The sequence below is a fragment of the Schistocerca americana genome, chromosome 9, assembly GCF_021461395.2.
Source record: "Schistocerca americana isolate TAMUIC-IGC-003095 chromosome 9, iqSchAmer2.1, whole genome shotgun sequence".
NCBI classification, from domain to species: Eukaryota; Metazoa; Arthropoda; class Insecta; order Orthoptera; family Acrididae; genus Schistocerca; species Schistocerca americana.
Window position 1 is genome coordinate 10443236 of NC_060127.1, and position 16860 is coordinate 10460095.

The window sequence follows — 16860 nt, forward strand, 5'->3', positions numbered from 1 at the left end:
GTGCACCATACAACTAGTGTGAGAGAGCACATGCCATCAACTTTTTCTGAATGTCGCTTTTATCCCCCCCCCCCCCCCCCCCCCCCTGCTGCGGCAACTGCCAAATGGCAACAGATTTTCTTAGGTTGTGTTAAAAAAAAAATTTCAACCGTTTAATGCATGGCTGAAGTTTTTAGAAGTGTTCTTATTCAAGTGGAAGTGGATGGTTGCAAAATGGAGCACAATGTCATGGTTTACTCGGTATAACATTCTGTGACTTTCAAAGTAAAGTGAAAATGGGTGAGCTTGGCTGTCAGGTTTTTCTTTTTTTTTGTCTTGTCTTCTCTCTCTCTCTCTCTCTCTCTCTCTCTCTCTCTCTTCTGTCTGATATTTCTTTCCTAAAAGAATTTACACCTTGCCTTACTAAAAGACATTGGGTAACTAAGTCAGACTCCAGGACTGTAGGAGTAAGTAAAGAAGTCTGACCCATGTGGTCATGCTGAGAGGATTGAGCACAAATTTAGTGTGGTTTTATTCATATGAAAGCTTTGTCAATAAAAACAATAGGGAATAATTCGAGGCTCCAACTTTGTAACTTGCATGTGTTCCACAATAAAATCAGCAACATAAGTACAGAAAACTTAAAAATGTTGGAAAAAAATTAAATCTATATTTCCTTCACAATAATCTCTTTTTGATGCACATTAAAGTTGAGGGAGCTATGGAAGTATATGAGAAATGTAAAATGAGCTTCTAATCAATTTGGGAATGCTCTCTCCAACTGTGTTGATCAATACTTAATACTTTTAAAAATGGTGATCAATTTCCCACATTAGGATCCTTGCCTCTAACAAGTGTGAGATTAGGAGGGGTACTCTCTTGAAGTTCTCAGACAGCATGAATGTGACCAAATTACTATGATCTTGGAAAAATAAGGGTCATTAGAATACACACAGTGAAGTTTTAGTTGCCTGTATTTCATAATCATTTAAACAATTCCGTGTCTCTCTCTCTCTCTCTCTCTCTCTCTTTTTTTTTTTTTTTTTTTTTTTTTGTAAAAAATGGAAAAAATTGAATCATCGATTGGGAAAAAATGACTGATCTTAAGATTTAACTTGAACAAATTTAAAAGAAGGGTAGGATTTGACATTAAAGAAGGATTCATTGAAGGTGATCAAGAATTGGGAAACCCAGAATGGAATAATGACAATATTATGAAAAGGATAGATTGCTACTCACCATATAGCTGAAATGTTGAGTCGCAGACAGGCACAACAAAAGGACTACCAAAAATGTAAGCTTTTGGCCAGAAGGCCTTCTGAAATAGACAACATACACATACACGCAAACACAGCGCACACACACGATGACTGTCTCTGGATGCTGGGGCCAAAAGTTTACACGTTCAGTAGTATTTTTGTTGTGCCTGTCTGCGGCTCAACACTCTGCTATATGGTGAGTAACAATACATGCTTTTCATAGTATGTTTGAGTATATTGTGACAAAAATTCATAATGCTCCAATTAGCAACATCCAGGTGAAACTAAGAGAACTTGTTGGCATTGAGACTGCTCTCAATTTTATCACTTTTTAGGGAACATTATAAAGTTGGAAAGTAACTGGACTATTGCCTCGAAGGGGACTACTTTGAAAAATAAAAAATCTCTTAGTTTTCATTTCCTTGGTCAAACCAAAAATGTTTTTAAGTGTAACAGTATTCTGATCGATTGACAGGTGATCTTAAGTATTTTCTAAATATCTGATCAAATGTTGACTATACAAGTATATATCATTTTCTTAAGAAGTTTATTTCTTCTTGAAAACAAACTGTTTCACCAGAAATGTCAGTTTCCACTTAGACAAGAAAAATTGGAGGAATTTAACTGAGGATTTCCTTTTTCCCTACTTAAACTTGGGATATAAAAGTGTGTGTTACAGGGACAAAGTTCAAATTGAAAGTAAATTCAAATAAACATGGTAAAGCTTTAAATATTAGCATCTGGAACGAGAAGGACACCTTATGACCTATTATTGGAGAAAAAAGATCTATTTAAGACACTACAACACCACTGACCTACACACACACTAATGTGGGCATACCACAAATTTAAGTGAGTACTCACAACTTTTTAACAGTACAGCCATCTGATGATTATAAGAATTTGTAGTGAAAGAGCATGGTAGTATTACACATAGAGCATAACCTTTCATACTGTCAGCAAAAAATATATGCTACTACACATCAGTAGATACCAGTGTATAGAAGTATGATATTAAATGTCTGTATAACATTTACACTATATTTTTCTCAGTAAAATTAATATATGCGACACTTTAGAACAGCCTCTCACCCAATTCTATCCATAGGAAAAACGTGTTATTAATTCAGAGTATAGCACCAAAAATAACAAAATAGACATTAGTTGCAAATATTTCCAAAACTACCAACAGACAATGCTTCTGTGACATGTCTCTCAACTTTTAGACAAGCACAAAAATAAGACCCAAGAATGAGAGATAAGCAATCAATCTGTAACACAACATATTGTGGTATCCCAAACATCAACTTATGACATTTACCGATGAAAATCTCACTCCTGTTACAAAGTTTCTCAATTCCACCAATAAATTCAGACATTGTATTCACATATTGCTGCATATCAGAAACAATGTGGCTGTTATAGGTGTAACCTGGAAGTTCAAGTATTAAGATTGCCACATGCATATTTGTGAACATGATCAGACCAATCAGCAATAACAGGTTATAACAGAATGATAGATTGCTATTAGATTCCACTGCTATTGCTGGAATGGTCCAAACAGCTGCACGTCATTCTTGTGTTGCTTAACACTTTCCTCAGTTTCTGGAATTTCCTGGGTTGTTGATGGCGTCATGTTGTATAACACATATTATATGCCCTGAAGAAGGCTGCTTGCTACAGTGGCCAAAATATTGGTACATTTTATGACATGACACAGTCTACAACCCAGAAGAATTCTATTGAATTTGACTCCAGGTGCAAAAGCTTCCGAACACACTTTTTTCATTTGTCATCAGGTCAACTGTGAAGAGAGACACTGTTTTAACAGACATCAAATTTTCCTCAGTAACCTAATTCTAAAAGATACTGACAGGGAAGGGGAAGGACGGGTATGGGTGACAACAACAATACACCAAGGAAGTTGAATGCCAGCTCAATAAATCGGGTTTGTAGGACGAGTGGAAGGATGTACAAAAGAAGATGGTAAATGAAATGAGGGCATAAAGAAAGATTTAGGAATAGACAAGCTAAACCAAAAAAATAAAATAAAACGGATGGAACATGTAGACTGTTTGGGTGGGGAAACATTCCATGTAAAGTCTCTGAATTACTAATGCACTGGAAGAAGGTATGCAGGAAGGCAATACAAGACATGGAGTACTGCACCAGGCAATTTGCCTAATACATGAAGTGAAGAAGAGGAAGAAGAAGAAGAAGAAGAAGAAACTGACTGCAGCTTCAGTTCACAGTGCCTAGTTATTCGTCTACATTGACATAGAAGATGGGTCTTTTCGTAGGGCCACTTCCAAATCAAATACAACGCTTAACTGCCACAAGCAAAATGTAATATAGTTCTCCGTTACCCATGAATGAGTTTTGAATTTTTCCTGCAAGCTTTTTCTGCTCATTTAAAACCTCTTACAGAATTTTGGTTCAAGGAAGACTGCACGTATAATCAACTGTCCACACATGTAACCAGACAAAACATACAAAAAGTATGCGATATTGTACGAGAGGCAGAGCAAGTCAATTCAAACAGGTGAAAACATAACAGAAATGTGTGTGTCTATATATTCCTGCTCGACAGATTATAGCACAGCATAGATGACCATCTACCTGTTATTGGGCAGGCTATGGGTATACTATAAATATCACCGGGGCTAGAATAATGTTCAATAATAAAATATAATAACAACAACAATGGAAGGACAAAAGGTGTTGTTTCACTTGAGACTTTCCATTATCATATTTATAATAATAATAATAATAATAATAATAATAATAATAATATTAAAGCATTCATAACACAAATCCATACACAAATATTCCATCTTTCTGAATGACACCACCAGTTTTTCCATTTACATACTGAATCTACTTGTACACATTCTGCAACTTTTGTATCAACTTACACATGCCCACATTTACAAAGCAATTCACGTGTTAAAATTGCTAGGAAAGAATATTACATCTGAGTTTGATCGACATGCACAAATTAAAGCACATATGAAACAAAAATGATAGTTTAAAAGTTAAGTATACTCCATTTTGAGCATAAGAGATCACTAAGGCAGACGAGAATGGGGATAGTGGTTTCCTACAAAACAAACGGGTTAAAAAGTACAGGACCGAAATTATTGTTCCCTGAAATGAACATATTTAGGCAGTAAACATATCAGATAACAGAAAACCACAGCCAGGAGTACAGATCAAAGTGTCTCACAAGATACTACTGCGACACATATTTCAACCCTTCACTGCCTAATTTATTGCACATTCAGAGAAATGTTAAATCAGAAAATTTAGTAAACAGCAGATATCTGCACTCGTGTTTCAAACAACATTTACTCGGAGCATTCAACTTCACGACAAATCAAAATAAGAAAGGAGAACAGTGCTCGACTGCCCTCACTTATGCCACCACGAGCGGCCCGCACATCCCCCGCCGGACACTCACCGCGTGTAGTAGACGCGGTAGTAGAGAGTCTTGGAGCGCCACAGGCTGTACGAGTTGTCGAACTTGAGCAGGTAGACACCCTGGCCCGGGTACACGTGGCTGCCGGCATACACCTCCAGCTGGCACTCGCGCCGGAACACCGGCACGATCACCGACAGTGGCGGCCGGCTCGCGTCGGCCGCTGCCGCCCGCAGGCTCGCGACACCGCCCCCTCGCTCGACGTCGTCGCCCAGTCCGAGGTCTGGATGTGAACAATAGGTGAAATGAGGTGGTGTGCAGATACTTACAACTGTGCTGGGTTAGTCAATATAAAAACAACCAGTTTTTATTAACTTTTGGACCTCGATGTTCCAGATTTTTCCAATTTTATTTTTAAACATCTACATCTACACACCCAGACCTACATCCATAACCCTGTGGCTAAACATGCCTTGGTGCACAGCCAGCACATCTTGGCACAGTGTTACACCGTCCGGGTTATCTGGATACTTCCCACTAACACCAACCTGTCAGAACTCCGGAGATGGGAACTTGCCCTTCAGTATATCCTCTCTTCTCGTTATCCACCAGGCCTCAACCTCCGCTAATTTCAAGTTGCCGCCGCTCATACCTCACCTGTCTTTCAACAACATCTTTGCCTCTTTACTTCCACCTCGACTAACATCTCTGCCCAAACTCTTTGCCTTTACAAATGTCTGCTTGTGTCTGTGTATGTGCGGATGGATATGTGTGTGTGTGCGCGCGAGTGTATACCTGTCCTTTTTTCCCCCTAAGGTAAGTCTTTCCGCTCCCGGGATTGGAATGACTCCTTACCCTCTCCCTTAAAACCTACATCCTTTCGTCTTTCCCTCTCCTTCCCTGTTTCCTGACGAAGCAACCATTGGTTGCGAAACCTAGAATTGTGTGTGTATGTATGTGTCTGTTTGTGTTTCTATCGACCTGCCAGCGCTTTCGTATGATAAGTCACATCATCTTTGTATAAAAACAAAGATGTTGTGACTTACCAAATGAAAGTGCTGGCAGGTCGACAGACACACAAACGAACACAAACATACACACAAAATTCAAGCTTTCGCAACAAACTGTTGCCTCATCAGGATAGAGGGAAGGAGAGGGAAAGACGAAAGGATGTGGGTTTTAAGGGAGAGGGTAAGGAGTCATTCCAATCCCGGGAGCGGAAAGACTTACCTTAGGGGGAAAAAAGGACGGGTATACACTCGCACACACCCACACACACATCCATCCACACATATACAGACACAAGCAGACAGAACTTATTGTTTCTCCAGCCTGATACTTCTTTCTCCATCTTGATATTTAATCCACTGTTTGTGAACACACACATCAAAAATATAACTTTTTATTTTTTAGGAAAAGCAAATGCAGTAGTTAAAGTCTCTTCGGGTTTGCTGCCAGGTCCTAAAATCAACTCTATTCGATATTTTGGCGATCCAACTGGTCGCCATCTTCAGGAGAATGCTGCTGCTGCTGCTGCTGAGGCTCGCTGAGACTCATCAGCAGAAGCAGCAGCAGCATTCTCCCGAAGACGGCGACCAGTTGGATCACCAAAATATTGAATCGAGTTATTTTAGGATCCGGCAGCAAACCCGAAGAGACTTACAAGACTTGTTACGCTGGGAAAGCCTACAAAGTCAAAAATGCAATATTTCTGATATTTTCCGATTTTTGGGGGCTAACATGAAGCAAACGATTACAGCATTAATGTAGTCTAGTCCATGTTTAAACATTTACAGTGATATCATTTTCATCTACTTCGTAAGAATTCAGATGCAGAAGTGATTTCTGTATAACCTATGAATCCCTCTCTAGGACTCCGAACAGAGTTTTATATTCTGGTCTAATAACAGGTTGCCGATGGGTATCAAGCAGAAAATTGGAAATTCAAAAACAGAGTAAAAGAATACCTCATTACTCACTCCTTTTGCAATTTAACAGAATAATTTGACTCAGAAATGTAATATTTATATTATGTGGATCCTAACTTTTCTTGTATACAGACAGCTGAGTGAGCTCTGTATGTAGCTATATACACTCCTGGAAATGGAAAAAAGAACACATTGACACCGGTGTGTCAGACCCACCATACTTGCTCCGGACACTGCGAGAGGGCTGTACAAGCAATGATCACACGCACGGCACAGCGGACACACCAGGAACCGCGGTGTTAGCCGTCGAATGGCGCTAGCTGCGCAGCATTTGTGCACCGCCGCCGTCAGTGTCAGCCAGTTTGCCGTGGCATACGGAGCTCCATCGCAGTCTTTAACACTGGTAGCATGCCGCGACAGCGTGGACGTGAACCGTATGTGCAGCTGACGGACTTTGAGCGAGGGCGTATAGTGGGCATGCGGGAGGCCGGGTGGACGTACCGCCGAATTGCTCAACACGTGGGGCGTGAGGTCTCCACAGTACATCGATGTTGTCGCCAGTGGTCGGCGGAAGGTGCACGTGCCCGTCGACCTGGGACCCGACCGCAGCGACGCACGGATGCACGCCAAGACCGCAGGATCCTACGCAGTGCCGTAGGGGACCACACCGCCACTTCCCAGCAAATTAGGGACACTGTTGCTCCTGGGGTATCGGCGAGGACCATTCGCAACCGTCTCCATGAAGCTGGGCTACAGTCCCGCACACCGTTAGGCCGTCTTCCGCTCACGCCCCAACATCGTGCAGCCCGCCTCCAGTGGTGTTGCGACAGCCGTGAATGGAGGGACGAATGGAGACGTGTCGTCTTCAGCGATGAGAGTCGCTTCTGCCTTGGTGCCAATGATGGTCGTATGCGTGTTTGGCGCCGTGCAGGTGAGCGCCACAATCAGGACTGCATACGACCGAGGCACACAGGGCCAACACCCGGCATCATGGTGTGGGCAGCGATCTCCTACACTGGCCGTACACCACTGGTGATCGTCGAGGGGACACTGAATAGTGCACGGTACATCCAAACCGTCATCGAACCCATCGTTCTACCATTCCTAGACCGGCAAGGGAACGTGCTGTTCCAACAGGACAATGCACGTCCGCATGTATCCCGTGCCACCCAACGTGCTCTAGAAGGTGTAAGTCAACTACCCTGGCCAGCAAGATCTCCGGATCTGTCCCCCATTGAGCATGTTTGGGACTGGATGAAGAGTCGTCTCACGCGGTCTGCACGTCCAGCACGAACGCTGGTCCAACTGAGGCGCCAGGTGGAAATGGCATGGCAAGCCGTTCCACAGGACTACATCCAGCATCTCTACGGTCGTCTCCATGGGAGAATCGCAGCCTGCATTGCTGCGAAAGGTGGATATACACTGTACTAGTGCCGACATTGTGCATGCTCTGTTGCCTGTGTCTATGTGCCTGTGGTTCTGTCAGTGTGATTATGTGATGTATCTGACCCCAGGAATGTGTCAATAAAGTTTCCCCTTCCTGGGACAATGAATTCACGGTGTTCTTATTTCAATTTCCAGGAGTGTAACTCCTCTGTTTAAAGTATCAGATAACAACGGCTGCTGAGCAGTACAGGAGAAAGAAAAGCGCCTTTATCCAAAGTGCAGTAGCTGTTTTCCTCCTAATATACACTGAGGTGACAAACATCACAGAATATCGTGCCGGACCTTCTGCTGCCACCGTAGTGCAGCAACTCGCCACGCGTGGGCTCAACGAGCTGTCGGCAGGCCCCTGCAGAAATATTGAGCCATACTGCCTCTATAGCTATCCATAATTAAAGTATTGCCAGTGCAGGATTTTGTGCACGAACTGACCACTCGATTTGTCCTGTAAAAGTTTGATGGGATTCACATTTAGTGATCTGGGTGACCAAATCATTCACTCGATTTTTCCAGAATGTTCTTCAAACCAATCACGAACAACTGTCGCCCTCAGACACGGCTCATTCTCATCCGCAAGAATTCCAATGTTGTTTGGGAACAACTTCTTTGCGAATGGCTGCAAATGGTCTCCAAGTAGCTGAACATAACCATTTCCAGTCAAAGATCAGTTCAGTTGGACCAGAGGACCCAGTCCATTCGTGCAGACACAGCCTACACCATCATGGAGACACCATCAGCTTGCACGGTGTGTTGTTAACAACTAGGGTCCACAGCTTTGTAGGTCTGTACTACACTTGAACGCAGCCATTAGCTCTCGAAGTGAACTCCATCCGAACAGGTCGCGGAAGGCCCGACACTACTGACCGACCACCGTACCACCCTCAGGTGTCACTGGATGCGGATACGGCAGGGCGCGAGGTCGGCACACTGCTCTCCCAGCCAGTGTCAGTTTTCGTGACTGGAGCTGCTACTCCTCAACCAGGTAGTACCTAAATTTGCCTCACAGGAGCTGAGTGCACCCTGCTTGCCAACAGCACTCGGCAGACCAGACGGTCATCCATCCGAGTGCTAGCCGAGCCCGAAAGTGCTCAACTTCGGTGATCTGAAGGGAACTGACGTTACGACTGTGGCGAGACCTTAGGCCTATCCTTAGCTGGTACCAACTGCAACTGGGACTCGTATGACCACGCCACAGTTTTCCAGCCACCTAGGGTCCAACCAATATGCGCACGAGCACAGGAGAGGCACTGCACGCAATGTGCTGTTAGTAAAGACATTCTCATCAAATATATGTTCCCATAGCCCATTAACACCAAATTTTGCCACAGTGTCCTACCAGATATGTCCATCATATGTCCCATACTGAGTTCATTGAGTTCTGCAGTTATGTCATGCAGTGTTGCTCATCTGTTAGCACTGACAACTCTACGCAAATGCTGCTGCTCTCGGTCATTAAGTGAAGACCATCAGTCACTGTGTTGTCCACGGTGAGATACAATGTCTGAAATTGTTACATAGAATTTTCAAAGCGTTTGCAAGTATATTCATTCTATGAATAGTTAGAATCACAAGTTCCTCTAAATAAGGGTTCACCTTCTGAGGATGTAATGTTTCAGAGTAGAGAAGGAATTAGCATATTTCATCAAAATATAAGAGGTATTAGAGATAATGTTAGTGAACTGGTTAAAGAAGTTGACTCTGAAATTATTGGTATATCAGAGCACCATTTAAATAATTTGACAATTCAGAGGCTTCCTTTGTGAGGATACAGATTAGCTGGCTGTCTTTCAAAGAGTTCCGTGTGGGGTGGGGGAGTGCCTATGCATGTAAAAAACAGTATTCCATTCGAGTCCATAGACTATCATGACACTGCACTGAACAGATATTTGAATGTTGTGCAAAGCAGTTAAATTTGGTGAAACTAAACTTCTAACTGTTGTTGTTTATACATCCCCTAACCCTGATTTCAGATCATTTCTGCTCGAGGTAGACAAGGTTCTTGATTCACTTTGTAGGAAGTAGCAGAAATTAGTTATATGTGGTAGCTTCAATATAAATTTTGTATATGATGGTGCAAGAAAAAGGATGTTGGTAGATCTCTGAATTCATATGATCTGATGCAGACTATGTTTTTTCTAACTAGGGCGCAGCAGCACAGCCATAGACAACATTTTTATTCGTTCTTCATTACTAGATGGGCATTCTGTTAGTAAAAGGGTGAATGGCCTTTCAGACCGTGATGCACAAATTTTAACACTAAAAGGCTATTTTACTCAAACAAATGTCACATATAATTACAAACTATGGAGGAAAGTTAATCCAACAGCAATAAAGAGTTTTTTAAACCTTGCGAACGAACAAGAGTGGGAGGATGTTTATAGTGCCGATAACATAGATGATAAATGTAATGCCTTCCTTAACTCATTTCTCATGCTCTTTGAGAGTTACTTTCCATTAGAACATTCTAAACAGTGTACTAGCAGTAATAGGCAGCCCGGGTGGCTGACTAGTGGGATAAGGATATCTTGTAGAACAAAGTGGGAATTACATCAAAATGTTAGAAGTAGGCACAATCAAGCTATAGTAGCCCATTGTAAGGTGTTTAAAAATGTTATTAGGAAGGCAAAGAGTATATAGTATTATATTTTGGGGTAGCTCTTCCCATTCTTAAAGGATATTTTTGGCTCAGAAATGGGCAGTTTGGGTAATAAGTGGTGAAAGTTCACGAACTTCTTCTTGATCCTTGTTCACGAGTCTTGGTATTTTGACATTGGCCTTTCAATACATATATTCCTTACTGTCATTTCTTGTTAACAATATTAGCTTATTCCCAAGAATAAGCAGCTTTCACTCAGTTAATACCCAGCAGAAATCAAACCTGCATTTGGATCGGACTTCCTTAACTCTTGTGCAGAAAGGTGTGGAGTATACTGCTGCATCCATTTTCAATAAACTACCACTCAAATTCAAAAATCTTGGCAGTAATCCACGCGCTTTCGAATCGATACTGAAGAGTTTCCTCGTGGGCCACTCCTCCTATTCTGTCAAGGAGTTCCTTGAAAAATTAAGCTCATTCTTGTTGTGTTGTTGATTGTGTTAATTTAGACTTATGGATTGAGTGTTTCGGGTTCATAAACATTTTATTTTTATCTGTCATTACTTTTATGTCGTAATTTCATGTACTGACACTTTACATGACCTTTGAGATTTGATCCTCAATTTGCTCCTAAGGAATTTGGCGTGTAAATAAATACATAATCTTCACAAAGAAAAACCACTGCATGACATGTCAATGACAATCAGATGGCTATTGCTTCGAGACTATTCCTGAGCCCCTTTGACCATCATCTGTACGAATTGAACATTAGTTGGAGGGCAGATTAATTTTTGGAGAGACCTGTTTCATGGATAAAAGAATCAAATTCCATCTTAACGATACCAAAACTCAGTAAAAGCCTTCCAAGAAAACTTATCCTTATGATAGTAACTTAAGCAGGTCCTACGTGTCATTAGATGTCCATAGAGTTAAGGAAAAATACTGTACATAGCAGGGTTTCTTATTTTAAAAATCAGATTTCAAAGTTGTAAGACATCAACATAAACTGCAGGAAACTTTTAGTACATCAAAAATTTGCAAAAACAAAAGGGCACTGCTGAATTTCAGCTCTTTGCCAATATTCTAATATAATTTACCGTGCGTCGGCAAAGTCTCTCTGCGGCAGCGAGCCTCATGTGCCTCCCCTTGCAGAATGTGTAAAATTGGCAGCACATTCAAGTCTCGCCTGCACGTGTTCCATCTATCTGCAGTGGTAGGGTGGGGGACAGTAGTGTTGCATGTGTGTTGCAGCTTTTAGTTGTGTTATCGTCCACTTCTTGCGTAAACTGTGTGTTGTGAGAATGCTTGCTATTGCGGAGAGTATCAGCAGTTGGGTAACTGGTTAAGGGTCTTATTGTAGTTTTGTAGAAGTAGTTGCAGTATTTTAAAAATTGTCAGAAATAAATAGTTAATACGTAATTTATTACTATCCAAGGAAATGTGATTTGTATGGCCTATTTTAACTTTTAAGATAATAGGCTGTAATTACGAAGAACAAATAAATAAATAAATAAATAAATGTTGCAGAGGGAGCATTTTTAGTGGAAGAGGTTTTCTGTGCAGAAGGAAACTCTTCAGGCCACGTGAGGCGGCAATTTAGTTAACGCTTTCCAATTTCAAGGTGCCCACATCATGACTCTGTACAAGATTTAACTTGCAAATTCCACACAGCACATGCAGTTCAAGATGCAGCACGAACTGGTAAGCCCATAGAACGGAAGCTTGATGTCACTTTGGATATCATAAGCTTGACGACACTTTGGACATCGTGCTGCAGAGTCCAACAAAATCAGTGAGGAGAGTGTCTCATACGATAGCACGTAAGGCCGCAACCAAAAACCTGGGGACGTATCCATAAAAAATTACTGCTGTGCAACAATTACATTGTATATACCATGTAATAGTGTACTGTGAATGGTTTCAGCGATTTGTTAACTGACATACAGCTAATGTTTTAGTTTGAACCTTTTTCACTGAAGGGGTTTGGTTCCACCTGTGTCACGACATTAATTCCAAAATTCACGAATTTGGTCATCAGAAAATCCACATGCTGTATGAGAATGCCATTGCACACTAAGAAAATAATAATGTGGGTGAAATAATGTGAACATGAATCATAGGCTGATCTTTTTCAATATTAACGTAACCTTCAATGTCTATTATTCCCAGATAATTTAACCATTTATTCCCCTGCTAAATGAAAATGACATCAATTATTCATTTTTCCAAAAAGACAACACTACTGCTCATATGGCACACCAGTCCATATGACTTTTAGATGACATCTGTGGAGGCAGAGTAATTATGAAAGGTCTCTGGCCCCTGCACTCACCAAATCTCTCTCTGCCTGAATATTTCCTTTTGCGTGTGGCTACAACATTCGTGTATCAAAATAACCCAAAGATATTAGATGAACTGAAGACTGCAACAACTGATTATCTGCATTACATTACACGTGGAACATTGGTAAAGGTGATTGCAAACAAATGTAAACATATTTAACTATGCCTTCAAAAATGAGGAAAACATTTCCACCACCTAAAGTGATTTTGGTGAGTATAAAGTATTTCATTGTAATTAATATTATTTTTTTTTCACTGCAATAATGTTGAATCCCATATCCCAACATAACTGTGGCCACTAGCAGTGAATCCCGGCCCCTAGCCTATACAGTGAAATGAATGTTCTGCCAACCTTACACAACCCTCGAGGCAAGACATGTGGAGCTCGCCACTGCAGAGACACTTTACAGACGTACTTGTATACAGCATATGTCCCAAATGCAATTCATACCATCATTGTCCTCATCATCATCAAATTCCTCTTCATCTTCTTCTTCGCTCTCTGCGATGTGAACAGAAACTTGACTGGTGGTTGGTTTCGCCCATTCAAAATATACTCCGAAACCAATATCGTAGTTGTCTGTTGCAAACTCCCAAAACAGGCATGTGCCATCTTCGTGTGTTGGAACTCGTACCTACAAAGAGAACACATCAACAAAATCATTTACAAACAAAAAACTGTTAATGCCAACTTACTTCACATGGCTGCAAAACAATTACCGTATTTACTCCAATCTGAGCCGCACTTTTTTTCCAGTTTTTGTAATCCAAAAAACCACATGCGGCTTAGAATCGAGTGCAAAGTAAGCGGAAGTTCTGAAAAAATGTTGGTAGGTGCCACCACAACTAACTTCTGCTATAGAATTTATGTAGTGCTACACAGGCATGCCTTGCAGGCACAAAGATAAATACTGGTGCCAAAACCTCTGCATCAGTAAATAAATTTCTAGGAAAAGGTAGAAGACGAGCTTTTTTCTTGCCCCGAGTTTCGACCACCGCTTTTTCATACATTATCGAACAAAGTAAATAGAAATTCCGTATTGTTCACCTTAGAATGTAGCAGCCTTTTCAATATTCGTAGCAACAAAAATAAATTTCGTTACACTAAAATACCAACAATGTACAAGGCTTTAGGATTGTTGCACGAGATGATAAGCTGGGTCTCGTTAAGATTTCACGTAGTGCACCTATTGCTTCGTGGAATTTTGTAAAGTGCTTGCTGGTGTTAGTGAACCATAGTGAAGCGCTTTCATTATAGTGCCAAATTCAAGAGGGGAGTTATTTCTTTTGCGGAACAAAGTTCTAATCATTCTGCAGGTCTGCAATAAGGGATCGATGAGAGCAACGTCATGCAATGACAACTGCAGAGAGACGAATTATTTGAATGTTCAAGTAGCAGGAAAGCATTTAGCGGGCCAAGGTGTGGCCAATATCATGCACTAGAAGTGATTTTAAATGAATTTGTTAAGGAACAGTGTCAGAAATTCCTTCCAGTGAACACTGAAATTTTAAAAATTAAGGCACATGAAATTGCTAGAGAGCAAAAAATCGAAAATTTTAAGGCTAGTCGGAGCTGGATTGATCTGTTTATGAAGTGCTGGGGTTTTTCCGTTCGAAGGCGAACTTCAGCTGCACAGAAGCTGCTAAAAAGTTATTAAGAAAAACTTGTGGAATTTCAGCACTTCATAATTAGGCGGCACACAGATAAGCAATAACTTCTTGGTCAGATAGGAAATGCTGACCAACTCCCGCATATTTTGACATGCCGTCAAATTATACGCAAAAGACAGAAAGACATAAGTGTTCTTACATCAGGGGGTGAAAAACAGCGGATGTCCATCATGCTTGCTTGCACAGCAGATGGACATAAATCATCCCCATTCACAGTTTTCAAGCGAAAGACTTTACCGAAATTGGAAATGTTTCCAAAAACTAATTGTGCGAACAAACGAAACTGGGTGGTTTTTGGAGGACATGGTGCTGGAATGGATTAAGTGTGTGTGGAATCGTCGTCCTGGCGCAATGCTTGGTTTACGCAAGTGATCTCTGGTTTGCACAGTCTGTTGGTATTAGATGAGTATGCAGGCCATACAACACCTGCAGTAAAACGAGAAGTAGAGGAAAGCAAAACGCACTAGGCAGTAATTCCAGGCGGGATGACGTCAATTCTGCAACCACTTGACGTCTTTTTGCTGATGACACTACTATTATGCTTGAAAGTCAATCAATCAGTGAACTAGTAAATAAATGTAATGCTGTACTTGTAGTTGTCCTACACTGGTTTAAGTCTAACAGATTAACACTAAATATTGAAAAAGCACAACATATTTCATGCATCATCACCAGAAAATGAAGCAATCAACTTATACTATGACAGTCAAAATATATTACAGAGTGACACTAAGTTACTGGGCATTACAATTAATGACAGGTTAAACTCTTCTTATAAAAGACTAAGTGTAGTAACTTATGCCCTGCATGTAATTTCCCCTGTTGGTGATGTGAATGCTATCAAAGCAGCTTACTTTGGATATTTTCACTCCATCACGTCATATGGTATAATTTTTTGGGATAATCAACCTTTAGCCAAAAAGGTCTTTAATGCACAAAAGAGAGCAATTAGAATCATGAGTGGCATTCATCCAATATATTCTTGCAGAAACGTGTCCAGTAAGCTACAAATATTGACCACCACATCAGTACTTATTTTCTTTGATGATTTTTGTCTTGAATAACCACTCTCTTTTTACATCCAATAAAGCATACCACGATCACAACACAGGTCTTAAAATGATTTACACAGAGATCTAAAACAGCTAAGTGTCATACAAAAAGGTATTCATTATTCTGCCACAAAACTCTTCAATTCTCTTCCATCTGATATCAAAGTCCACATTAATTCACCAGCTACATTTAAATTTAATTTAAGAAAATACCTTATCGATAAGTCCTCCTATTTTCTGGAAGAGGAACTGCAAAGTAGGCCTAACCAGTGGCAGTCTTTTTAATTTTTTATTGTATTTCCTATTTATATTCTAGTCTCTGTTTATATTATGTTAGCTGTAATTTATCTTCGCTGCCTAAAATGATCAATGCACGAATTTTCTTTTTTCTGTTCCAAAAGTTATTTTCCATAGTTTACATAATGTTTACCTGAACTGTATTTACTTAATTTCAGTTCACCCTTTAAGTTTATATCACCAGACTGCTACGTTCTTGTCATGGTGCTAATGTTTGTTGTATATCTATAAAGATGTGAACCTGGCTCATTCACATCTTTGTGATTCATCACTATATGGATTAATGGAATATGAAATAAACAAATAACTAAAAATAAATAAATAAATTACTAAACTTCCAGGCAGATTAAAACTGTGTGCCTGACCGAGACTCGAACTCGGGACCTTTGCCTTTCGCGGGCAAGTGCTCTACCATCTGAGCTACCGAAGCATGACTCACGCCCCGTCCTCACAGTTTTACTTCTGCCAGTACCTCGTCTCCTACCTTCCAAGCTTTACAGAAGCTCTCCTGCGAACCTTGCAGAACTAGCACTCCTGAAAGAAAGGATATTGCGGAGACATGGCTTAGCCACAGCCTGTGCTAGCTAGTGCTAGTTCTGCAAGGTTCGCAGGAGAGCTTCTGTAACGTTTGGAAGGTAGGAGACGAGATACTGGCAGAAGTAAAGCTGTGAGCACCGGGCGTGAGTCGTGCTTCGGTAGCTCAGATGGTAGAGCACTTGCCCGTGAAAGGCAAAGGTCCCGAGTTCGAGTCTCGGTCGGGCACACAGTTTTAATCTGCCAGGAAGTTTCATATCAGCGTACACTCCGCTGCAGAGTGAAAATCTCATTCTGGAAATAAATTACTGCTCAGTAAACTATGGCAGATGTCCAAAGTC

The 16860-nt window shown here is 40.9% G+C and overlaps 1 protein-coding gene across 1 annotated transcript in view; it reads right to left on the bottom strand.

Moving 5' to 3' along the window:
• Positions 1-333: 333 nt before the first annotated feature.
• The window catches only part of LOC124550948 (Golgi resident protein GCP60), an 89288-nt gene continuing 72761 nt past the window's right edge, over positions 334-16860 (bottom strand). The window contains exons 8-9 of the mRNA XM_047125760.1: positions 13417-13600; positions 334-4939 (exon numbers count right to left, since the gene is read on the bottom strand). Of these exons, the coding sequence (XP_046981716.1) occupies positions 4695-4939; positions 13417-13600 (429 nt within the window). The 3' untranslated portion in view covers positions 334-4694. The remainder of the gene's footprint in view (positions 4940-13416; positions 13601-16860) is intronic.